General features: G+C 40.3%; 1 protein-coding gene across 1 annotated transcript in view; it reads left to right on the top strand.

The window, feature by feature from the left end:
- The first annotated feature begins 2,392 nt into the window (after positions 1-2,392).
- The window catches only part of PLCL1 (phospholipase C like 1 (inactive)), a 366,630-nt gene continuing 341,809 nt past the window's right edge, over positions 2,393-27,213 (top strand). Inside the window, exon 1 of the mRNA XM_061380875.1 lies at positions 2,393-2,902. Coding sequence (XP_061236859.1) covers positions 2,660-2,902 — 243 coding nt within the window. The 5' untranslated portion in view covers positions 2,393-2,659. The remainder of the gene's footprint in view (positions 2,903-27,213) is intronic.

Consider the following 27,213-nt stretch of genomic DNA (forward strand, 5'->3'; position numbering starts at 1 on the left):
TTTTCTAAAACCAGCTTGAACACCTGGAAGTTCATGGGTCACATATTGCTGAAGCCTGGCTTGGAGAATTTTGAGCATTACTTTACTAGTGTGTGAGATGAGTGCAACTGTGTGGTAGTTTGAGCATTCTTTGGCATTGTCTTTCTTTGGGATTGGAATGAAAACTGACCTTTTCCAGTCCTGTGGCCACTGCTGAGTTTTCCAAATTTGCTGGCATATTGAATGCAGCACTTCCACAGCATCATCTTTCAGGATTTGAAATAGCTCAACTGGAATTCCGTCACCTCCACTAGCTTTGTTTGTAGTGATGCAGAAAGGCTTTTTTTTTTTTTTTTAAACTTTACAATATTGTATTAGTTTTGCCAAATATTGAAATGAATCCGCCACAGGTATACCTGTGTTCCCCATCCTGAACCCTCCTCCCTCCTCCCTCCCCATACCCTCCCTCTGGGTCGTCCCAGTGTACCAGCCCCAAGCAGCCAGTATCGTGCATTGAACCTGGACTGGCGACTCGTTTCATACATGATATTATACATGTTTCAATGCCATTCTCCCAAATCTCCCCACCCTCTCCCTCTCCCACAGAGTCCATAAGACTGATCTATACATCAGTGTCTCTTTTGCTGTCTCGTACACAGGGTTATTGTTACCATCTTTCTAAATTCCATATATATGCGTTAGTATACTGTATTGGTGTTTTTCTTTCTGGCTTACTTCACTCTGTATAATACGCTCCAGTTTCATCCATCTCATTAGAACTGATTCAAATGTATTCTTTTTAATGGCTGAGTAATACTCCATTGTGTATATGTGCCACAGCTTTCTTATCCATTCATCTGCTGATGGGCATCTAGGTTGCTTCCATGTCCTGGCTATTATAAACAGTGCTGCGATGAACATTGGGGTACACGTGTCTCTTTCCCTTCTGGTTTCCTCAGTGTGTATGCCCAGCAGTGGGATTGCTGGATCATAAGGCAGTTCTATTTCCAGTTTTTTAAGGAATCTCCACACTGTTCTCCATAGTGGCTGTACTAGTTTGCATTCCCACCAACAGTGTAAGAGAGTTCCCTTTTCTCCACACCCTCTCCAGCATTTATTGCTTGTAGACTTATACCAAATCTTACTAGGGAATCTCAGAGCCATCCTTTTTTTCATCTATCGGAGAATTCTGTGGATAATTTCTGTGCCTTAATGAATCATTCAAGGATATCTCTTGCTTGCTAACTTGCTGGAAATGAGCAAAATATGTTTACATAGGATTATCTAGAGAGAGGAAGTTGAACCATTCATTATCAAGTGTTTTGGGATAGAAATTAAATCCCTTACCTCACCTTGCACTTAGCGAACATGCATCCTATATGTCTTTTCATACTGCTCATGGGGACGACAGAGGACGAGATGGTTGGGTGGCATCACTGACTCAATGGATATGAATTTGAGCAAGCTCCTGGAAAGGGTGAAGGGCAGTGAAGCTTGGTGTGCTGGAGTCCGTGGGGCCGCAAAGAGTCGGACACCTTTGAGTGACTGAACAATAACAAATCCTGTATTTGGTTTGTGAGGAGTCATTCTTTACATGGATTTAGTTGGTTCTGTTTCCTATTACCCTCATGTTATCTAATTCCCTTTCCTTTTCATTTATTAACAGTGCAGAGTGAACTGAAGATTTTTACATGGAACCTGAAGCAAATTATCCAACAACAGGGTTCCAGTAAACCCTGGTTTATCTCTGCATGGACTTAACTTCTAAAGGTGAGAGTCTGCAGTTAACCCCTGATGGTTTGAACTCACCCCCAAAGGCACTGACAGTAACACTCAATACCCCATTTCTTCCAAATTGCTTTGTTTGCAAATGAAGGTTTCTTTTCCCCTCCCCTCTCCCCCACCCCCCGATTTTGTTGCATCTCCAGGGTCGTGTCGAACATCTAAACTTCTCAAAATGTATGCACACGCGAGCGTGCTCTCACACCCCACTCGAGTACACGAGCCCGGCTGGGCCGGCTCCCAGTTAGAGAACACATTCCATTCTTCGCGCTCGGGCACACCCCTCCGCAGTGGGGATTGGTCGGGCCGACCCCCTGTCGGCGAGGCGAGGCTCCTAAGAGGCCCAGACGCCTGCCAATCCCCACGGGCTGTCAAAACAAGTCTTCCCTCCCTGTCACAACAGAGCGGAGTGGAGGTCGCCGCCGCCGCCGCCGCCGCACTTCCTGGGGCCACTGCATCGCGGTCCCTGGGCAGGTGGCGGGTGCCCCGGGCAGCGGTCGCCGGGCTCCAGCCCTTCTCAGGCCGCACGCGTCCCGGCCTCTGCGGCCGCCCGGCCAGGCGACCGGTGCCTTTTGTCTGGCGCAGAGCGGGCGTGTGCATCACATTTCGGACACCTCCCTCTCCTTGTCGTCTCTCCTCCCTCCTGCTCACATCTTCTCCGCCGTCCTCCCCTCGCCGGACTGCCGGCCTCCTGGACCAAAGCCCGCGGACGTCTCTACTCGAGAGATGCCTCCTCTCCAGAAAGTTACCGCCGCCGCCGCCGCCGCCGCAGCAACCGGGCGGTGAAACAAAGTCTGGCCGGGCCGCCTCCCGGTGCAGGAGCGCACCCGTGCCCAGCGGCTGCACTTCGCTGCCGGGCGTGCCGCCTCCCCGCGGGGAGCCCGAACCGCGCTCGGCCATGGCCGAGGGCGCAGCCAGCAGGGAGGGTTCAGCGCCGCCTGACGCGGCCGGGAGCGAAGACGACCCCCGAGTGGGCCCGGATGCCACCTCCGGGGACTGCGTGGCGGCGGCCCCTGGGGGCCGGTGGAGGGACCGTCGCAGTGGGGTCGCCCTGCCCGGAGCTGCGGGGCCCCCGGCGGACAGTGAGGCCGCCCTCCTGGAGGCTGCGCGGGCGACCCCTCGGCGCAGCAGCATCATCAAGGTAAGCGAGGCCGCGCGGCCCCGGGAGCTTGGCTGTGGGTGGGCGGTGGGTGGGTCGTGGGGCTGGGGCAGGATGTACGGTGTCCGGAGGCATCGCAGACTTAGCATTGTTTTCTCCAGTGTCCTTCATTACCAAACCTTCCTTCCTTGTCCGGAGGTTCCCAGACTCAGCTCTTGGCTGTGAGAAGCAGAAGTGACTTTTTTTTTTTTTTTTTTCTCACCGCAGAGGAAAAGTTCCATTCTGCGCCTTTGCGTTTTGATGGATGCTTTCCCTCATTTTCTATGAAAGTTTCTCTAAACCATTGATGTAAGGAGGAAGGCAGAACTCAATATAAATGCAGACCTGCGGGAAGGTCGTGCACTGCTCTCCAACGAAAAGTTAGCTTTCTCCGCACAGTTTACCCTCAAGTGGGAAAAAACCCAAAAAACAAAACATACAAATCTTCGAGGCTCAAACTGTCTTGAGATCTCACGAAGCGTGAACCTTCCTCGTAGGCAGGCTTTTTTCAGTGGACCTTGCGGCAAAGTAGGCAAAGTAAAGAGCGAAGGTGGAGCCTAGAGTTGTGCAGATAGTGTAACCGGAAAGCAGTAAATCCACCAAGCATCACCACTGGTCCTCGTGGTTACCACCACAGCCAGGAGAACGCTTCCCGACCCTTCAACTACCAGTCACGGTTTCTATTTATCCGTTTGGCTAGCCTCATCCCTCCTCTTGTCTCTTTCTGTCTTCCTTCCACTTGGGGCTTGCTTCCTGTTTGAGATTTCATCTTGGGTTCATGACATCGGTATAAGGTCTCCTGGAATTCAGAACCTTTCCACAGGCTTTGGAAGAGGGCCTTTTAGCATAAATGCGTGAGTACATAATCTTGAGTACATGACATTAAAATTGATCTTGGAAGAACATTCAGTATGAAACTGCTTCCATATAAAAATAAGCCAAAGATGAAAATGAAGGATGGACTTGGAACTATCCATACTTACTATTCAATGTGCTTGTATTAATACCTTCAAAACCCTTGTTCAGGTTGAAGCTGTGTATACATCACACAATACGTTTCTCTTTTTCAAGCTCTAAATTGGAACTCCTAGTGCCAGTGTGGGTAGACTGTTCCCACAGTCCATCCAGCTAGCTCCAAGTATGGTCTAGGCTTTTCCCCAATACTGACACATGGAAGTTTAGAGCCAAACAGGGAAATTTCTATATTAAAAGAAGAGTGGGTGGTAGTTGCAAATGACTTGTAGTAGTTTCTATTATTTTGTGACTTTTAGATTATGTGAAGAGGAGTGTTCTCTTCTGGGTATGAATTTGGAGAAAAAGGAAATGATCCCTGCCCCTGCCCCCTTTAACCCATAGATCAGAAAGCATGTTATTTTGAAACTTAAAAAAGCCCACTGTAGACAGTATACATTTTGAAGCCTAAGATGTAGACACTACATGTGTTGTGTGAAAACAATAGCCACAAGATAGTTTAAAATATACCATCATAAAAAGCATTGGGCTTTTTTTTGTTGTAAAAGAAATGAAAGTAACAGAGTGTAAGGAGTATACAAATTCTTGCAGCTAAATTGGTAAGTTTAAAATTTTTGTATGTGCTGGTTGATATTCTTGGAAGGGTCCTTGCTGAGTAATGGTGCCAGTTTAGTTTTGAAATTTCTTTTTGTGACAAAAAAGGAAGGAGGCAACGGAATAGCAACTTAATCCTTTCCCTATTTAATAGTAAAATAAACATTTAATAATTGCCATTTAAAATTAAAGATACCAGAATATGAAGTGAATTCTTATTATCAGTTAGCTTTATTGAAAAATTATTAATATATGCATATGATAAAAACAAATGTTGCAAAGGAGTTTGAAGGGAAAACTCCCAGCCACTCCCCATTCCCACTTACAAAGTCCACCGCAGTAGCTGTTAACATGTTCTTGTGTACCCTTCCAGAAATATTCCATATATAAGCATGTGTATCTGTATATATCTGTGGTGAGCTACAGATGCTACTGATTTATGTAATAAAATTTGGCTAGAGTTTTTACAGGGTTTATATATTCAGACTTGCGCCAAACATTTTGATGTCTGGAGAGTTGTCTAAGGTCATTGTGATGCATCTGTTAATCTTCAAGGATAACCTGTAGGTCATTGGTCCTTGGGGTCTATTCCCAGAGGCCTTCATTATCTTCCAGTGGGGAAAGGGACAGGTGATGGGTTCTGTTTCACTCCTCCTCTGAGATCAAGGACATCTCAGAATCTGTCATTCCATGGTTTGTGCACTTTAGCACAATAAAAACGAGAGTTTCTGAAAAAGGTCTAGATCATAAGAAGTAAGTAGTACATGCTTCTCTGTTGAGAAAAAATTGCTTTCTTTGTTGTTTTTCCAAGAGTTATTTTTATTTGGCATTGAAACATACACAAAAAGAAAGCTTTAGTACATTTTATATTAATCTAACTATTAAATGCTGTTCCAGATAGCCTTAGTACAGTGATAATTGATATTCATGGTCATAACTCTGAGCCACTGAAAGATTGTGAATCATCAAATATCAAATTCTTTTCAGCTCAGTTGAGGGTATTGTTTCTATTCTAATTTGACTGCTAATTTTCTGTAAACTTGAATAGTAGATAAATCAGAATACTGCATTCCTCTAGCATGCCAGAAAACAGACTGTCTTGTATATTAATAGAAGGAATGTTTTCAGTAAATTTGCCCTCCCTAATTTGTGAAAACATGTGTTTAGTTGAGAAAACAATTTCCTTCTGAGCTGATGAAAACAATAGTATTTATCTTTACACATTTTTTGAAAGTCTTTCTACTGAATTATGTTTCTTCCCTTATATGCCCAGTTCTAAATTTTGAAAAATTTAATGTGAGAGTTAAACTATGTTCTCTTTAACCTGTCCATTTTCCCCTGTGTTTTTCTATGTAATTTTTTGTACAGCATTGACATTTATAAATGTTGTATGTTTTTTGGTAAGTGTATTGTTGTATACCACAATATTATATAAACTCCATCTTAATTGCTTCTTTATGACATTTGGTTTAAAATGACAAGTTTAGTTAATTGCAGGGTTGAGAATATCTAGTAATTAGGTACTGTTGTACTTTCAAATATACTTCTACCTAAGAAATTAGACCAATAACTATCTGGTATTGATATAAAATTTATGTATTTAAAATATTTAGCATTCTAGATTGTAGTTTATCAGTATTACTCTATAATAGAAATTGTTTGCTCCCTATACTATTGGGTTTGCCAAAAAGTTCATTTGGGTTTGTCCATAAGCTGTAACAAAAAATCTGAACAAACTTCTGGCCACCAAATAGATGATGGGAATTGAGGTACATACATGTTTTAAAAATAGCATATTTTTAAAGCAAGACTTTTAAAATAAGTCTCTCAATAGTTGAGAGACTTCCCTGGTGGTCTAGTGGTGAAGACTCCACATTTCCAGTTCAGGGGGCTTGTATTGGATCCCTGGTCAGGGAACTAAGATCTCACAGACTGCAAAGCCAAGGAAAAAAAAAAGCAAATGATTTATCTCCCGTTATATGCAATGTATTGAAGAGTCCTACTTTTTCCCATTTCCTTCTGCTTCTACTTCAGTATGAACTCTTGAGAAGAAATTATCACTTGGATCCCATGGGCATAAGTGTGTGGGTTGAAGACAGAAGTTGGAAATGAGGTGCTGAGATGTTCACTGAAGCAGCTAAAGTAGTGACTTCCATGTTGTCCATGTTTCTTATATCATGGCTGGTCTCATTCTGTCATGTTCATTGTGATTGTGGGGCTGATGTAGTGGGTTTCTGAGCTGCAGCCTCAAAGATGCTCCTTGGGTACCTGCTGACCCATATCAAAATTATGGCTCTCCTCAGAGGAGCAAGGGAAATTTTATTCACTTTTATGAAGTACTGCCTAATGTGAGTCAGGTACTAAACTAGGAGCTTTCATACATTATAATCACTTAATCCTCACAGCAAACTCTCTGAAGTAGAGAAAGGAGGCATGGAGAGCTCCTGATACAATGTGGAGTCAGGATTCATACCCATGTCTGAAAACTTGTGGTCTCATGCTGATTCTCAGATGCAGAAAGAGCCACGATCCATGAACACATTTTAGGTTAGAAGTAACGTGAACATCTAAGAAAGTGGCAAATTCTTGGGCTCCAAGGTTTGTGGGTAAACTCTCTTTTCTCTGCTTCACCTCTCCAATTCAGAACAACTCGAAATGGATGACTCTAGAAAGCTTCCTTTGTGGCTCAGCTAGTAAAGAGTCTGCCTGCAATACAGGAGCCCTAGGTTCGATCCCTGCGTTGGGAAGATCCCCTGGAGAAGGGAAAGGCTACCTACTCCAGTATTCTGGCCTAGAGAATTCCATGGACAGTCCATGGCATCGCAAAGAGTTGGATATGACTGAGCAACTTTCAGTTGAGTTCAGTCAGAAAGAGATTGCAGACGCTCTTGTCTTTGGTCATTTTGTTAGGCCTGCACTGTGCTTTGAAAGGCAGAGAAGCTTGGCAGATGTTCTACTTGTTGTCAATATATGAAGGTCACACCTGTTCTTTTATGCCTGACCCACTTCTCCCCTTCTCACGCAGCAGTTTGTAAAGGATTGTATTCTCTTTTAGACTCATTATGGGGCATAGTAAAAGTGAAAGTGAAAGTCACTCAGTTGTGTCAGACTCTTTGCGACCCCATGGACTGTACAGTCCATGGAATTCTCCAGGCCAGAATACTGGAGTGGGTAGCTGTTCCCTTCTGCAGGGGATCTTCCCAACCCAGGGATCAAACCTAGATCTCCCGCATTGCAGGCAGATTCTTTACCAGTTGAGCCACAAGGTAAGCCCAACAATACTGGAGTGGGTAACCTATCTCTTCTCCAGAGAATCTTCCTGACCCAGGAATTGAACCAGAGTCTCCTGCATTGCATGTGGATTCTTTACCAACTGAGCTATGAGGGAAGCCTATGCTATATGGTGCATAGGAGTATGTATTACTCTAGAGGAATAATGAAATAAGGGATCTTGTGTGGGAGCTCTGAAAATATTTTTTTATAGGGACAATTATGAAGGGAATGAAGTATAATTGAGAAATAACTCAAAAATTTTAGACACACTATAAGTTAAATAGGCTTCTGTAACTTGGCATGGGAATTAATCAGCATTTATAGACTCTTTTGCCTGTAGAAATATGTTAAAAGTTCTGAAAAATCAACTTATGGGTAAATGTTAGATAAACAACCTGGCCATAAGTGTGTCCTGGTGGTTTCCATTGTGGATGCCCCTCCTGAGGTATGATTCATAAATGGCATTGAACTTCTTGCATGGATTTGTTTTGTTGTGCCAGTAACTTCAGTTAGAGTATTAATTTTCCTGAAATTTCCATAGAAATGTGGTCACATTTCACCTTAGAAGTGGTTGTTTCTCATAGTAGTGCCTTTCTGATGTGATTTCTTACAGCATCTCTCAAGAGAATTCAGAATAAAATTTAGATAAAGAACCCTGTATTGTTTTGATGAGAGACTTTTAGAAGTACCTGTTGATTAGTGCTTCCTATTATTATCAGAATTTATAAGAATTTTTTTCCTTCTTGAAAAATGTATTAAGGTTTAAAAAGTAGAAGTTAATTGCATAGCCAGTGAGAGGCTAAACATACATTGCAATTAAGACTGAAGAATTGTTTTCTCAGCCTTTCCCCCTTTACAGTAGAGTAAACAGGTAATTAAATTTTGTACAGTAAAATGTCAATTGAACATATATTTCCAAATAAGACCTTAGGTACCACAGGCTATTATGAGATGACATTGGGGACAGCTGATTTTACCTTTGGTACCACAGAACAAACACTCCATTAATGCTTCTAGGTAATGTTGGAGCAACTGGTTGGGCAGTAGGCTGGGGAGTAATTCAAAGAAAGAATTACGGCAGTAATTCCTGCTCCCCCAGTGACTGTTCAGTTTTAATAATGGTGAATGTTAAACATAATTCCATTTTCAGGATCAATATCTAAAATGAGACCTGTATAAAATTGTACATTAAAAAAATTATCAACTTAAAATGACTAAGAGGCAGGAGTAAAATTCCTTTTTGAGTTTTCCATTGGGATCTCACCACTAGTAAATGAACCATTGATTACTAGATGGAGAGAATAATTTGATTGCACTTCCAATCTAGGGTAATAATAAATCAGTAAACCTGTTGCAATGGAACCTGTCAGTTCTACATAATTTCATATTTTGATGTTTTCTAATGATGTAAAAAAAGATATATTTGTAGCTTTTTCAAATCTTATTTATCTTTGCAGGGCTTCCCAGGTGGCACTAGTGGTATAGAACCTGCCTGCCAGTACAGGAGACATAAGAGATTAGGGTTTGATCCCTGGGTCGTGAAGATCCCATGGAGGAGGGTATGACAATCCACTCCAGTATTCTTGCCTGGAGAATCCCATGGACAGAGGAGACTAGCAGATTACAGTCCATAGGGTTGCAAAGAGTCAGACATGACTGAAGCAACTTAGTATGTATGCATGCACGTTTATCTTTGCATCCCAGTTCATCTCGGTATCCTACTTACTATGAAGGTTATGATAGACAGAATTTATTGTAATTAATAAATTATAATATACAATAAAAACAATTAGAACTGAATGGTCAAGTTCTATAATGACAACATTCTGTCTTAAGTCTTGGCCAATGTATTGTGTATTTCAGCTAACATTTGATGGCAACAAAATAATAATGTGACAAAATATTGGAATAGTCCCTTGGATTTAAATTAGAATTTGATTTGTAGTTTAATCTGTAGCATTTTATGTGGATGTGTAAGAGAGATATAATCTAGTTTATTTTCCACAGTACCATTATAACTAACCTCACTAATAATTAATCTAGCATTATTTTGGAGAAGGAAATGGCAACCCACTCCAGTGTTCTTGCCTGGAGAATCCCAGGGACGGGGGAGCCTGGTGGGCTGCCGTCTATGGGGTCGCATAGAGTTGGACACGACTGAAGTGACTTAGCAGCATTATTTTGAGACAAGTAGGATTGTATGTGATGAGTAGAAAGTAATCATTATTTATATTATCATTATCACTCCGGAAAGAAAGGCAAGTTAATTTTGAAAACAATACAGTCCATCCAAAATGAAACAATATATCAACGAAACTATTTTAATAAGTGCACTTAGTTCCCCAAAATTTCTTAATTTGTGAATTTGTGAAAGTGTATGCCTTTTACTGGAGAAGGCAATGGCAACCCACTCCAGTGTTCTTGCCTGGAGAATCCCAGGGATGGGGAAGCCTGGTGGGCTGCCGTCTATGGGGTCGCACAGAGTCGGACACAACTGAAGCGACTTAGCAGCAGCGGCAGCAGCAGCATGCCTTTTACTGGCAAGGATATTATGTTTTTCCTTAACCATACAACTTTGTATTCAAAATACCTTTGAAAGATAATATCTGCTTTCTTAATTCTTTCACACTGACTTGTTCAAAAGTCTTTTAAAATGTGCTAAATCTGTACTAGACTAAGCGTGAAAAGTGAAAGTGTTAGTTGCTCAGTTGTGTCCTACTCTTTATAACTCCATGGACTGTAGCCTGCTAGGCTCCTCTGTCCCTGGAATTCTCTAGGCAAGAATACTGGAGTGGGTTGCCATTCCCTTTCCCAGGGGATCTTCCCGACCCAGGGATCGAAGCTGGGTCTCTGAGCCACCAGAGAAGCCCAGACTAAGCACCAGTGGCATATTTAATTAGGCACACTTGTATCATTGTATGGTACTATGTAATGGGTAGAAACGATGGTGGGATTATATCTCAGAGCACCTTCTCTGTGAGATGTTGAGGAAGGTAAATGCACAAGGAGGGCAAAAAGAGACCGAAAACAAACCTCCTTTACTGTTAGCTGGGACCAAGATTACAAGGCAGAACTCTAGAAAAACTGGACTTGATCATGTTATAGGTACTTCCTTTAAGGCTCAAGTGATTTCAAACCAAAGCAGGCCAAATAGCCTGTGTCCTTAAAATCCACATCTCCCATCTCAGATCTGACATGTGAGAATGAGGGTGGGCTGCCCAGAAGAGCACCCCATTGGGCGAGAGAATAAGTAGTCAGCAGGAGCAGAATGTGTTTACCCTCTATGCCTCTCTAGGCTTAGGCTGGGTTGGGATCTGAGCTCAGGAAAAGGGCAACTATGTGAGAAGAGACCGTGTAAACTGCCTTGCTCTGTTCCCTTCAGGTCAGCCTGTTGTTGGGTGAGGTGATATAGAGGAGACCACGCTGTGTGCACTCTGACCTTTATCTTTGAAAACTTCACCTCCATAAAACAGAGTCTATCAGCCCTTGAACTTGCAGTCTTGTAATCATTTACTAGTTTTTGGAGGAGATAGTAGGGGCAGAAGTGGCAGAGTGGGGTGGGGTGGGGAATGAAGGTTGGTAGTCTGTGCTCCCCCTGGAGACTGACATACACGCTTCAAAGACACCTTCAGCATTTGGTGAACTCCTTTTTTGAAATACTTTGGAATTATTGATTCCATGCTGTAATTAAATAGTATATATTTAAATATGTTATTAATAATTAAATGCTTTATTTTTATGTTTAATAGATAAAACACCCAGTACATCTTGCAGAGATTTTCCTATTGAGAAATTTTCTTATAATGACAGCAAATGCTTATTTAAGTTATGAGTCTGGCATTGTTCAGTCAATGTATATTCATTCATTAAATCCTCACAATAACCTTATGTACTTAGTGTTTTTACTTGTTATTTCCCTTTTCACAGTTGGAGAGATACTAAATGACTTGCCCAGGGTTACTTAGCTAGTAAATGGCAGAGCGAATAAATGGACTCAAATGGTTTAGCTCCATAGGTTGCTTTTAATCTTTATACTATACATCCTGCTAAATAATATTGATTTAAACCTTAGCTAGTAGTCATGAAATAGGAGACATTATATAGCTACCTTAAAAAATAAGTTTAGCTGACAAGTCAAAAAGAAGAAATTCTGAAAACAACTTTGGGAAACTCTATTAAGGACTCTTTGCGTATGATTTTTTTTAGCTTCTTAACCTTTCATGTAAAATGCCCATGACTTTACAGTAATATTGTACTCTGTTCCACTTTTGCTTGAGAGAATGGAATTTCTCTTAGTATATTTTTACTCTTTTTCAGAATAAACATGTTTACCATGAAGCAACAATTTATGATCCAACTTTGCTATAAATTATACAGGCTAAGGATGGACTGTTAATTAATGCAAACTGATATGATTTATTTTATAGTTTGATAGTTTTGTCTTCCAGCATCAATAAATCAAAAAGATGTGCCTGAGTTTTTAATCCAGGGAAGTTGCAATTTTGATAAGTGATAGTGGATATGATGCTGTATGATTCAGATTTCTCCCCAATTACATTTGAGGTAGGTGAGTTCATCACACATATGAGGAATATTTGAGGAATTCCATTAAACTGAAAGTCTGTTTAATCATTTAATTCCTTTTTGAGGGGTGGAAATTTCAAAGTCAATATGTGGGAAATTTAAATATGTGAGTATGTTGTAAAATGACTGTGCTCGTGGCTACTTTATTGTGTTGATGGTAACGAGTCCATTCTGCTATGCAGAGATACAGTACTATGGCCAAATGGTACCCAGAGGTTTATCCCCATCACTTGGAGACTGGCCAGGGTTATAGGCACAGGCTGCTCTTTGTTGAAACACTCCTCATATGTCAGCTTTAATTATCTATCTGTGGTTATGTTAAATTATTGAAAGGGCATAGGACTTTGGCTTTTTCTTTCTCTTCTCTCTCTCTCTCTCCCTCTCTCCCTGTCTTTTCTCTGTTGCAGCATTTGCACAATAAGACATTTGGTCACATTCTCTTAAAGCATTTTTTTTTTTTAAACAATGAGGCTTTCCCCAGACACCTGAAAGTTACAAGAGTTATTTTTCCTAATACCCTCTTATGTTTAATTAGTGTGGAATCAACCTCGTTTTGTGATAAATGCAGTGGTGTGTGTGTACACATTTATGCCAGACACATTGGAAGTCAGAAACCTCAACGGCAGGTGACCTTTTGATCCCCAGCTTTCTGTCCTATGGCTGAGGTGATGGTATTTATCCAATGACACATTTATTATGAAAGTAATTGCATCGGCTATGAGAAGTCAAAAGTATTAGCAGTTAAGTTACACCAGAAGTTGAGATTTCTATGGTTTGGGGAGAAGAGAAAGAGGATCAATGTATGCTAAAGAGAAAGGAATCAGAGAGGACCATGTTTATAAATGGGCACAGTAATGTTTCAATAAATAGTTCTTTACCTGGATCATTCTGCCAGAAGTTGTACATTTGGAAATACAAAGTTTGGGGATTTTGTTGGCATTTTGGTTCTGGAGAGTCTTTTAACTAACACCTCACTTCATAACAACTAATGGTGAATACTCAGCACAGGGCCCTTGAACCTAGAGATTTCTGGAAAGGATCTAGAAAGAACTGGTCTCGGTTGTTGGGAATGGTTAGCATTAAAGACAAGTTATGTCTGTTTTTTTTTTTTTTTTTTCTGTTTTCCTAGCCCTAGCCCTAGGAAGAATTCGTCAGAGTTCCTCCATCAGCATGACAGGGTCACCAATACAGAGAAATGGCTTCTGGGAAACAAGACATCGTAGAAATTGGTATAACAGAATGGAAATAGTTGTGAGCGCTGGTATTAGCTGTCACAGCTTAAAACAAAAGACTCTATGATTCACAGACGCAGGGGGACTGTGAACTGTTGTGTTCCGACACTCCTAATGGTCTTGCAGAGAGGCAGCCTTCACTGCTGCTCTTGCCCACCCCACTTTCCCAGACTGAACAAGGGGAGGACTTCCAGGGAGGAGGTGACCTTGGAAGGGAGCCTGTTCCTTCTACTTTCCTAATTTTGGGTGGAAGAGCTCATGACCCTTTTGAAGCTGAGAGAGAAAGGACTCAAGAGAATCATTAGTAAAGATTGGGCAGGTAATGGTGGTAGCATCCAACAATTCCCCTCTCCACCAAGTCTCCCTGTAAGCTGGGACTGATGCTCATCTCTTCTCTGGAATGTGCTGAATTGCCAGACCAGCAGAGCTCTTATGCTGTCCGAGTTCCTGAGTGTGGACAAAGGTGACACTGTCAAAGATGGCCAGGATGTTGCTAGTGCCCCACCCAAAGAAGGCATTTGAACAGAGGGACTCTAGTAACAAAAGACTGGGGCAGGGGCTGGGTAAGTGGTGGGAGAAAGAGGTCATGTCCAAGCCAGATCTCTAAAACCAGTATGATGAATGTATAGGAAGAAGAGCACTGTAGAGAACCAACATCTCCACACAGAGTCAGCATTTGGATGCCTGCCTTACAGAGAGAATCAATAGTTCAGTGTTAACCCGGGGAGCAGAGAAACCCAAACCAGTGGGGCCTGCAGCATCCCTATGATGCCATCTTTAGAGAGACCATGGCCTGTCCTATCCATCCTCCAGCCCAACCCTAGAAGGGAAGTATAGGGAGGAAGAGAAAGAGAGAAGTGGGTAGACTAGACCTACCCCCTACTGCAGCAACTACCACCACTGTTTTCGCTTGCTTTGGGGGTATGGAATGGAAAGAAGACCTTGAAATGAACTTGAGATTGAAGTTTTAAATGAATAGGAATGAGTTTTTTAAGGACTTAAAAAAGTGAAAGTCTCTCAGTGATGTCCAACTCTGCGACCCCATGGACTATTCAGTCAATGGAATTCTCCAGGCCAGAATACTGGAGTAGTTAGCCTTTCCCTTTCCCAGGGGATCTTCCCAACCCAGGGATTGAACCCAGGTCTCCCTCATTGCAGGCAGATTCTTTACCAGTTGAGCCACAAGGGAAGCCCAAGAATACTGGAGTGGGTAGCCTATTCCTTCTCCAGGGGATCTTCCTCACCCAGGAATCCAACCGAGGCCTCCTGCATTGTAGGTGGATTCTTTACCAACTGAGCTATATTGTGAAATCTGAGTGAGGTCAGTTATTAGTAATAACTGGAGTACCCAGGGGCAAGGGGATATGAGATGGCATAGTTGGGAGGGAGCTGTTGTGGGAAAAATAAAGCTCACTGGACTTCCTTGGCTGTCCAGTGCTTCCAATGCAGGGGGCATGGATTCGATCCCTGGTCTGGGAACTAAGACCCTACATGTTACGTGGTGCAGCAAAAACCAAACCAAACCAAACAAACTCATTTGTTTGTACTGCAGAAACTTAAGACTGCTTAATTATCCAATTACATTATTATAGAATTGGAGAGCTTGAGATCATTCTCTAATTCTACCCCTTCATTTATTAAGCATGGCTGTCCACCATCTCTCTCCTTCTTCCAGGGAGCCATTAGAGGTATTGTTTATGGCACCATGGATGGGTTATGGAGGGTTATGGAGGGTTCTTTTACAATTTCATGGTGTAGAAGCCCCAAAATTGTCAAGATCTTACATTATTTTTTTAATTCTTATAGCAGTTGGAAAAACATGGCTGTGGTTATCATTTCAACCTTACAGATAAGGAAGCCAAAGCTCTGAGAGGTAGAGAAACATGTTCCAGGTCTCCCAGATATTAAGTATGTCTGTGTTTGGTAGGGTAGAGGTGGGGGAAGGCAGAATTTTTTCCTCCCTATTTTCTTTATTCCTCAAATTTGCAACCACCAGTAACCCAGGTTTCCAAAAAACAATGATTTAAGGATATGTTAATCTGGTTGCATGGGGCCAGAATTAAAGCAAAGTTAAGGTGGTTCAACCTTTCACTATTCTGTGATTAAAGCAACCATCATCAACTGAGCTAGGGACACATATTTAAGTTGAAAGTCAGAAGGATCTAACACACAATGATAGATTTGAGGGGATTGCTTTGGCATACTTTGGAGGTTTGGGTTTCTTACTCTTCAAAAGCTACATTTTAGAAACCCTAAATATTAGTTTTCTATTGTTGCTTTAGCAAATTATCACAGTGTCTTTAAACAGTATATATTTGTTATCTTATAGTTCTAGAAGTCTGCAGCCTGAAATGTGTCTCACTGTGCTAAAATTAAGGTATTGGCAGGGCTGTGTTCCTTTTGGGGTGTCCCTGGTGGCTCAGTGGTAAAGAATCTGCCTGCAGTGCAGGAGACCTGGGTTCCGTTCCTGGTTTGGAGAGACCCCTGGAGAAGGGAATGGCAATCAACTCCAGTATTCTTGCCTGGAGAATTCCATGGACAGAGGAGTCTGGTGGGCTAGGGGAAAATCCATTTTCTTGCCCCTTTCAGCTTCTAGAGTCTGCTACATTCTTTGGATCCTGGCCCCTTCCGTTTTCAAAGACAGCAACAGCCAGTGAAGTCTTTCTCACATCATACTACCTTACCCTGCCCCATGCTAACTCTTCTCTCTCTTCCATCTTTAAGTATCTTTGTGATTACATTGGGCTCACCTGCATAATCCAAGATGATCTTCCTATTTTAAAGTCAGTTGATTAGTAATCTTAATTCCATCTGTAATCTTCTTTGTCATGGAACCTAATATGGAACCAAATGGAACCTAATGTGGAACCTGTCATGGAACCAAACCATGAAACCAAATTCTAAGGAATAGTACATAAAAATCTTTGGGGACCATTATTCTATCATATCCTGGTTTCAGAACTAGGTCATTGTTGTTGTGATGATTTTTTCCCATTCTAAATGAACTTTATTAAGATTCTTTAAATATAAATATAGTTTGTTACAATATAACAGTCTACTGGATTAAGATTTAGGATTTTAATAGTAGTTTTAATAAAATAGTTTATGGATCTTAGGAGCATTTAATTTCTAACTAAATCTGCATTTTTACTTTAATATGATATACTTTTTATACTTTAAAATATAGAGCTTTAGTAGACAATTAACTAAAAGAATCCTTACAGTTTACCTCATAATAGTTGAATCTACCTCTTAACAGGTCTGAAAATGGACTTAGAGGGATTATTGATTTCCTCAAATCATAAAGCAAATTGATGGAGAACCAACGTCTTCCAACTTCTTATGACCTGAACTTCATAAGATTTAAAAAGAAGGGGATCCAGATATCTGGATTTTATTCTTAATATATTCTTCATAAGAACTGAAGAATGACTTTCAGGTTCTCACAACATCCTTGTGCCCTTGACTTGACTCTGAGTAGAATGTACTTCTGAAAACTCTCCGGGAAAATTGATTCAACTGATCTGTCTTTGGGGCAGATGTCCTCTATTATCTTCACTGTTAAAAGTTTAAAACTTTATATAAATTATAATGAGGAAGAAGAGGTGATGTTCCAGACTGAGGAAGATTTTTTTTTGTGGTTAAAAATGTAGGTTTTTTTTTTTTTCTTTAAGAAGTTTTTTGATGAGTCCTCATGGCTAGTGTGTAAAATTAGTTATTTAATTTACCTCCTTTTAACTTAACTGAATAAGTTTCAATAAAGAAATTATATTGTAGAAGCTACTCATAAATAGCCATACATAAAACACACCCTTACCTGGGTCAGAGAAAGGGAGTTTCCAGCCTGTATGGCAATGCAAACTGTTAAAATAAGAATAAACCCAGTTTTCTCAGTGGTGCATATATTAAAGAGTAATTTCCAGGCAAGCTCACATCATAGAGAACCAATTGCTATCTGGTTTCATGGACAGTAATATCAGCTTATGCAATGTTTTCCATTGTATAAAGCCTATTAAAAAAGCCATAAGAGAAAAATAGCATTCACCACTGACATTAGGATTAACTGAGAATGGGGTGGCATTAAATAAAATGTAAAAAGATGGAATCATAATTTAAAAAATCCTGGATCTAGATATTGGATATTTATTTGAACAACATAAAAACTTTGTACTGGATATTTTTGTTGTTCTGTACTCTTTCAAGAAAAGTCTGGAGAAAACCAAACAGTGATTTAAGTCCTTTAACAACCATGTGTAATATGTCATTATCTTTTAAAAATCTGTTTTCTTATGAGGAACGAAACATTGTTCTGAGGCTTCTTATGAACATAAAAGCTCAGCTTTGTGTTTATCTGATTATGTCTTAAATCCTTCTGAACTCTTATTCATGGTTTCAGTTTTGATTTTTAGATTTTACAGTTGAAAATGACTTGAACATTTTAAAGGACAAGTGGATGACTAAGGGAGATTATTTGTCTTATTCCTATAAGGATCTTAGTGCTATGACCCTCAAGGGACTGTCTTTGTAGTTTTCTTCAAATACTCTTCTTTTGTCATTTGGATGTTTTCCTTCATTCTGTTTCATCTTCTAGAAAGTGTCATTGGTAGTACAAACAAAAGCATTGTTTGCTTTAGTGGCTGGCTTGATCTACATCAGAATTTTAAATTTCACTATTAAAAGTCTTTATTGAAAGAGGAATTTAAGTGAGAATATTTATACATGAATCTTTGAGCCTTTGTAATGAGGGAGTTCACGCTCCATATTTATAAACACTTGCATTTATTGGGAAGCTAAGTTGCTCTAGCAAACATATGTTGACTGGAACAATATTAGAAGCTATCTCTAATGAGTAACGTTCTGTAACTAGGCTGGTTCTTCTCAATTAAGTAAGTAACTCTGATCCATAAAGAAGTTCAGGGATCCAGTTTCCTTTTGTCTCCCTTTTGGTCATTCTCTAGGATGGTTTTCTCCCTTTGATTAAACCGGCCCCCCATCACATCCCCCTTCTGTACCATACGAAGAGGGAAAAAGAAAGGAGGGAAACAACTTTATTTTAAGGAAGTTATCAGTAAGTTGCACGTATCACTTCTACTTTTATTCCATTGGTGTATTGGTGATATGGCTACAACCAGCTGGGAAATGTAATCTCTACCTAGGTAGTTATGTGCTCAGCTTAAAGTTTAGGAGATTCTTATTAGTAAAATGAAGAAAAAGAGACTGTTAGTTTTGTTAAAATAATTAGTCATGAAATATATTCTTAATTGAAGAAGGAATCAAAGTGTTTTGTGATATGAGGGAATTAAACATTACTCTGATCTATTTTGGAGTTCCTATTGTTTGATCTGGTTAGGGCAACTGATAAGAACATGGCTCGTGTACTACTAGGTCTTATTCCAATACCTGTAATGAACCAGTTAACTTCACAATTATTTTTCATACACATGAACTGCACTTTGCATCCTGACTCAAAATTCATACCACATGTGAAATACAGAGAAACCCCAAACAAGATCCTGAGTAACAACTGTGTTTGTGGGAAAGAGTCTGATGGTCTGTCTCAGGTGAGCCTTTGCTGGGTGTCAGGTGCCGTAAAAGCACCAGAATAAGAACCCCTGTGGATGAGGGGATACTGGCCTCCACTCAGCAAGGGGCTCCTTCTCTTACAAAGGAGCCAATTTCATTTTCAGGTTGCTTCTGTTGTTTGAAAAACTTATGTTGAGCCCAAATCAAATTCTTCCATGATGCATTTCTTAGTCCGATTTCTGTCTCAGGAACTGGAAAGAGTAAGTTTAAGTTCTCATGTGACAACTCTTGACATACTTGAAGGGAGTTATATGGAAGTCTCCTCCCACACTCCACTGCGGTAATGACCCCTGATATTTAAGTGCTCACCAGTTTCCAGACACAGTCCTAAGCACTTGATATGTTTTAACTCATGAAATTCTCACTAGGCTTATGAAATGGGTGACGTCTAACCTATTTTCATAGATGAGATTGAGGGACAGATGGGTTAAATCATGTGCTCATATTCACACAGCAAATAAGTGGCATGTTCTGATTTGGCAGTGTTTAATTTAAAATGCCCTTTGACTACAACATTGGTTACTATACTAGGGGCACTGTGGTCCACTATAGTAGAGTGTTTTAGCTCCATTTTTCTGGAGATTATATTTCTATGACTATAATCATCACAGGAATTTTCCTTCTGGAGGTTAAAAAAAAAATAACTCAACATGTTTCATTGACAGCAGTTTAGCAAATTGTCCTTGTATTCCACACGCTATGCTTCTGAATTTGGGAGGATCTGATGGGTTGATTGAAGGCAGGCTTGCTGTGGCAGCTGCGTTAAATTTTAAATGATATATAAAGTCATTGTACTTTTCTTAAATAGGGTGATTTTAGTTGATTTAGTCAGTAGTTATTAAAAGAAACCTTCCTCTCTCTACCAGAAAAGTTCTGTAAACCAACCAGCAGAGTTTGTAATCGTTACCATTTTTGCTCCTTCTTCTCAAGACAGTTGTACAGTTTTTTTGCTAGAGGGTCAAGTGTGTGCAAAGATGGATTTCAACTTCCTCAAATTCTAGAATAAAAGAATGAGCTATTCATGAATTTAATGTAGCTCCACTTAGTTTACCAAATGATTTTTACATACTTACTCTGTTATGGTGTAGTGCTATGTGCTCGGCCTCTGCTCTAAAAATCTCATATTAATGAACTTTTTTCTTGCTTCAAGTTGATTACATTTTAGGAAAAGCTTCCATAGCCCCCACCTTGGCACTTAGCCTGAAGGGACACCTAAAACTTGGTAAAGGCATCTGTTAGAAATAGCTTCCTCATTAATTTAGCTAAATCTTTCACATTTCATTTTCACCTTACAATTCAATGAAATCTTTGCTTTTATTAAACAAAGATCTCTTACAGCTAATTCTGACTTTTTTTTCTCCTGGAATTAGGCTCATTTTGGGAAATTCTGTGAATATAAACAAAATGTGAATAAAAACTTGACTAAAAGTATTTAAAAAATCATGTCTGACTCAGACTCAGGTTTTCTGTATGTTTAAGTTTCTGTTTTCCTTGTTAGATTGTAAATTCCTTAAAAGCAAGAACTCATTCAAACTGTTCAGTTTGTGGTCTCTAAAAGAGAGGGTGTAATGCTCTGTAAAAATGCAGGCCTAAATAAATAATGACCACTCTTATAATAAATCCTTAAAATTTAGAAAAGAAGTTAACCATGAAATTGGCAGCTATTAATTTGTTGTAATAGTATAGTTAAGGGGCAGTGCTATCTATTTCTTTCTTCAGGCTTACAGTCAAGGCTGCTGACACTCTGAGGAGCTTCTTCCTGATCTTCTTTCTTAGGTGTTGTCACCTACCAGGTTCTTATGAGTGAGACGCAGGTCAGTGGGTGGAAGAGGATATAAAGGATATAACATTTTCCACCTCTCTTAATACTCCTTAGATTTAAATCTGTTATTATAATTTTTGGTATCATGTTGTTATGTTTGTTTTTTAAATTGAGATATAATTGACACATAACACTCTTCTTGTTTCAGGCTTCCTAGATGGTGCTATTGGTAAAAAATCTGCTTGCCAATGCAGGAGATGCAGGAGACGCGGGTTCTATCCCTGGGTCTCCAGGGAAGATGCCCTGGAGAAGGAATGGCAACCCACTCCAGTATTCTTGCCTGGAAAATTCCACAGACAGAAGACCTTGGTGGGCTATAGCCCATGGGGCCGCAAAGAATAGGATACGACTGAAGAGATTGAGTACACGCTCATTCTTGTTTCAGGTGTATGACATAATTCAATATGTCTGTATACTGTGAAATAATCACCACAAGAAGTTTAGTTAACATCACCATATATAGTTGCATTGTAAGAACTTCAAAGATTTATTCTCTTCAGTTCAGTTCAGTTCAGTCGCTCAGGCACGTCCGACTCTTTGCAACCCCATGAATCGCAGCACTCCAGGCCTCCCTGTCCATCACCAACTCCCGGAGTTCATTCAAACTCAAGTCCATTGAGTCGGTGATGCCATCCAGCCATCTCATCCTCTGTCATCCCCTTCTCCTCCTGCCCCCAATCCCTCCCAGCATCAGGGTCTTTTCCAGTGAGTCAACTCTTCGTATGAGGTGTCCAAAGTACTGGAGTTTATTCTCTTAGCAACTTTCAAATATACAGTGTTATTAACTATAGTTACCGTTACATCCCCTGGCTTATTTATTTTATAACTTAAAGTTTGTGCCTTTGACTACCTTCATCCATTCCCCTCATTTCACATCTTCACCCTACCCCCACCCCCATCTCTGGCAACCACCAGTCAAACCTGTTCTCTGCATCTGTGAGTTCAGGTTTTTTGTTTGTTTGTTTTATTCCACATATATGTGTGCATGCTCAGTCACTCAGTTGTGTTGGAGATTTTGCAACCCTATGGACTGTAGTCCACCAGGCTCCTCTGGCCACTGGATTCTCCAGGCAAGAATACTGGTTGCCATGTCCTCCTCCAAGGGATCTTCCTGGAGGAAGATTGAATCCAGGGTCTGCCGCATGGCAGATGGATTCTTTACTGTCTGAGCCACTAGGGAAGCCCAAGAATATTGGAATGGGTAGCCTATTCCTTCTCCAGGGGACTTTCCCAACCCAGGGATCAAAGCCTGGTGTCCTATGTCTTCTGCATTGGCAGGTGATTCTTTACCACTGAACCACCTGGGAAGCCCACATATAAATGATATCATATGGTATTTGTCTTTCTCTAACTTATTTCACTTAGCATAATACCCTCTAGGTCCATTCATGTTGTCATAAATGGCAGGAATGCCTTTTTTATGGCCAGATAGTATTCTGTGGTATATATACCACAAATTCTCTATCTGTTCCATCGATGGACACTTAGGTTGTTTCTGTATCTTAGCTACTGTAAATAATGCTGCAATGAACATGGGAGTATAGATATCTTTTTGAGATATTTTTGTTTCCTTCAGATAAAAATACCCAGATGTGGAATTGTTGGATCTGCAGCTTCCTTTATTAAGCACTCTGAAAGAATTGGAAGTTTGCCTGGAATTCTTGTGTAGACCAATCATGGATTTAATCTGAATTAAAGATAATGTATTGCTGCTGAATGACATTGGGTCCAATCCAAGCCGCCACCCCCAGTAAACTTAATTGAGTAGTCCTGTGTTGTTGGATGATGCTGTAAACCTTTTCTGTAGAACATAAAGGAAGTATTCTGCTATGTGTTATATTCTACAAGATTATATCAGCTATAACCTTGATTTCAACAAGAAGGAACTAAATTAGAAAATATGCTGGGAAATGCATCATCCTTTGTTTATTCTTTGTTAGTCTCATCTCACCAACTCTGAGAGAGAGACACCACGTATTAGACTTTACTTGTGTTCCTACTAACACTTAGTAGGAACACATAATTTGATTTATTTCTCTCCTAAAATTGAGTCAAGATGACTTTTTGTCTTACATAGTCTTGGAAGAAGCCTTTATCTGAGTTAATGCAGTCTGCCGTTGCTAGGTTTACTTTCCTTAGTAGGAACTTAAATCTTTGGGTGACAGCTTGGGCAGAGAAGGAAATGCAAACTTGAGAATTTGATCTGGGATCCTGGCATCTCATCTTTGCTGCTTACTAACTGTGTGATCATGAGCAAGTTTTAAAACTTTTCTAAGCCTCAGCTTCTTTGTTGATAAAATGGGATTTAATGGCTGTTTTGCAAATTTGCTATAAGGACTGGTGGTGAGGAATGTAATAACTATATCTATGGATATATTTGAGATATATTTCAAGATATACCTGAAAAAGAGAGGATTTGGCAATCCATTTAACTAGCAGCTCCTCTATTAAAAATTCTGACTATTGGTCAGCGGTGGAAAGTCTGTAACTACAAAAAATTTAAATACATGGTTTATATGCATTCCTGGTAGCTGTGGTCAGTATTTCCTTCTGAGTGGTTTTTCACCCAGCCTTCCAAGAGCAGTGTACTAGTGTTATAAGAAGCAGTCCTACTGGCTGCCACCATTTCTTCAGCAAACTGTGTATGACATTCATTCAGTCACATTATCTCCTTCTGTTATCTGAGAATACCTTGCCCACAGTTGTGTAGGTTAATGTGTGTGGATGTGGACCATGTGTGGCATCTGAGCTCTGACATCTATGTACAGCCTTATTCTGTGAGCTACAACTAAAATAAAAACAGTGTTAAATCTTTAGGTAATTATATATAAAGAAATTTCTTAGTTATTATAGATTTTGACTTTTTCATTCAAATGAAAACTTGAGTTGATACATAATAATACCACATATGCCAGAGCCGGGAAGGAGGTGGACATGGTATCTCATTATTCAATGTTTTTATATTATTAAATCTTTAGATATATGTTGAATGTCTCTGTTGGAGCCAAGGCCATTGAAATTTGACTCTGCTAATAGCCTTTTTGGCAATACTGATAAATTTTTTTCATGCCATGATATACTTGGCAAACTTATTTTTAATGATTGATTCATTCATCTGCTCATTGATGCTTCTGTTATTTGTGACAAGATTATATTTTGTAATACAGAAATTCAGAAGTGGCACAGACATACTTTATACCCAATGTACTAAAATTATTCCTATTTGGAACAACAGACTAGTTCCAAATAGGAAAAGGAGTACGTCAAGGCTGTATATTGTCACCCTGCTTATTTAACTTATATGCAGAGTACATCATGAGAAACGCTGGGCTGGAAGAAGCACAAGCTGGAATCAAGATTGCTGAGAGAAATATCAATAACCTCAGATATGCAGATGACACCACCCTTATGGCAGAAAGTGAAGAGGAACTAAAAAGCCTCTTGATGAAAGTGAAAGAAGAGAGTGAAAAGTTGGCTTAAAGCTCAACATTCAGAAAACGAAGATCATGGCATCTAGTCCCATCACTTCATGGCAAATAGATGGGGAAGCAGTGGAAACAGTCTCAGACTTTATTTTGGGGAGCTCCAAAATCACTGCAGATGGTGACTGCAGTCACGAAATTAAAAGACGCTTACTCCTTGGAAGGAAAGTTACGACCAACCTAGACAGCATATTCAAAAGCAGAGACATTACTTTGCCAACAAAGCTCCGTCTAGTCAAGGCTATGGTTTTTCCTATGGTCATGTATGGATGTGAGAGTTGGACTGTGAAGAAGGCTGAGCGCTGAAGAATTGATGCTTTTGAACTGTGGTGTTGGAGAAGACTCTTTGAGAGTCCCTTGGACTGCAAGGAGATCCAACCAGTCCATTCTGAAGGAGATCAGCCCTGGGATTTCTTTGGAAGGAATGATGCTAAAGCTGAAACTCCAGTACTTTGGCCACCTCATGCAAAGAGTTGACTCATTGGAAAAGACTCTGATGCTGGGAGGGATTGGGGGCAGGAGGAGAAGGGGATGACAGAGGATGAGATGGCTGGATGGCATCACCGACTCAATGGACATGAGTTTGAGTAGACTCTGGGAGTTGGTGATGGACAGGGAGGCCTGGCGTGTTGCAATTCATGGGGTCGCAAAGAGTCGGACATGACTGAGTGACTGAACTGAATTGAAATAAAATAATAATCCCCAATAGAAAGTGGTTGTTATAAGAGGGTTTAGATCTGAGCTAGATGATTAAAAATGCTTATTGGATAAATGAATGCATCCATGTCTGTATATGTGTTTGCTGAACACTGCCATACTCCCGGCTTTGTCCTTCTCTGTGTTCCTGATCTCATGAATAGCACTACCGTCCCCGTGGTTGTCATTGCTAGTGACCTGGATGTCATCTTTGCTCCCTCCTTCTCTCTCCCATCATATCTGATCTGTTACCGTGTTCTCTTGATTCTGTCTCCTGAATAGTTCTCACTGCTATTCTATTAATACTGCTGGCTACTTCTACACTTAGCTTCTATTACCCATGGCATCTTCCTCACTGACTTTCTGCCTCCCACCACTTCTTTTTCCTAATCTGTTATCCAGAATAGTAGCTAGAATCATATTTCTAAAAGGCAAATCTATTTGTATCATTTCTGTCCTTAAAACTTTGATGACTTCTCAGTGGCCCACAAGTAAAGTACAAACCCTTTCATTTAACTCAGGAAGTTCTGATACAACATAGATCTTCCCTTATCTGTCCAGTTCCATCTCCTACCATTTCCTATGCTCATATTCTGTTCTGTGGTATGCTGTTCTGTGCTTAGTCTCTCAGTCATGTCTGACTCTTTGCAACCCCACGGACTGTAGCCTGCCAGGCTCCTCTGTCCGTGGGGATTCTCCAGGCAAGAATACTGGAGTGAGTTGTGTTGCCCTCCTCATTCCGTTCTATGAGATGACACTATATACACAGCATAGGGCCCTCCTGATAGCTGATGAATATATATTAGCTATTTTTATCTCTCATATGGCTTCTCTGGAAGTGGCATAATTGGAAAAAAAAGTTTTTAGGAGCATTAAACAAGGAGGTGAGAAGGGAGAGAAACTCATATTTGACAAGAGGATATAATAAGTATGGGTAGGTGCTGACAATTAAATGGATAATGAATACCATGATACAGATTAAGAAATTATTAAATCCAGTAAATGCTTGAAAAACCTTTTTGAGGGGTGATTTTTGAAAAATAACTCAAGGTAGCATATGAAAAAGGACTCTGTTGGATCTTAAGTTTGTTGTTTCCTGAGATTATGATCTAGTTCAGAAAAGTTGCCAGATATTCACTCTTTAAGGTTTACATTGTTTTCCAAAGTTCCCCAAATGGCCATGGCACTGTTATTAAGTGTTCAGTTGGCTACAGAATTTCCTTAAATTGTGAGTTTTAGTCAATGGAATATGATGACTCACAGGGAATGTAACTGTTTTCTGTTTTAGCTTACTGATCTTTGTGTGGTCAAAAGTCTACATTTCTACTACTCTGAGATTAAAAAGTGTATATAAAGCTAACATTTTGTATCTAGCGTGATAAATATTGTTAATAATTTGAGTTTGAATCATTTAGATCATGCTATAGGGATGAAATAGTGAAAATTTTTCTGCTACTGTTTTTCTGTGGTATTGTTATAATTGTTTGAAGATTTGTTTTCATTCAGTTTAGTCGCTCAGTCATGTCTGACTCTGCGATCCCATGGACCACAGCACGCCAGGCCTCCCTGTCCACCCCCAGCTCCTGGAGCTTATTCAAACTCAACGTCCATTGAGTTGGTGATGCCATCCAACCATCTCATCCTCTGTTGTCCCCTTCTCCTCCCACCTTCAATCTTTCCCAGCATCAGGGTCTTTTCAAATGAGTCAGTTCTTCGCATCAGGTGGCCAAAGTATTGGAGTTTCAGCATCAGGATCAGCCCTTCCAATGAATATTCAGGACTGATTTCCTTTAGGATGGACTTGTTGGATCTCCTTGCTGTCCAAGGGCCTCTCAAGAATTCTTCGGCGCTCAACTTTCTTTATAGTCCAACTCTCACACCCATACATGACTACTGGAAAAACCATAGCTTTGACTAGATGGACCTTTGTTGGCAAAGTAATGTCTCTGCTTTTTAATATGCTAAAAGTTGGTCATACTTTTCTTCCAAAGAGCAAGTGTCTTTTAATTTCATGGCTGCAGTCACCATCTGCAGTGATTTTGGAGCCCCCCAAAATAAAGCCTTTCACCGTTTCCA

This window comes from Bos javanicus, chromosome 2 (assembly GCF_032452875.1).
Source record: "Bos javanicus breed banteng chromosome 2, ARS-OSU_banteng_1.0, whole genome shotgun sequence".
NCBI lineage: Eukaryota > Metazoa > Chordata > Mammalia > Artiodactyla > Bovidae > Bos > Bos javanicus.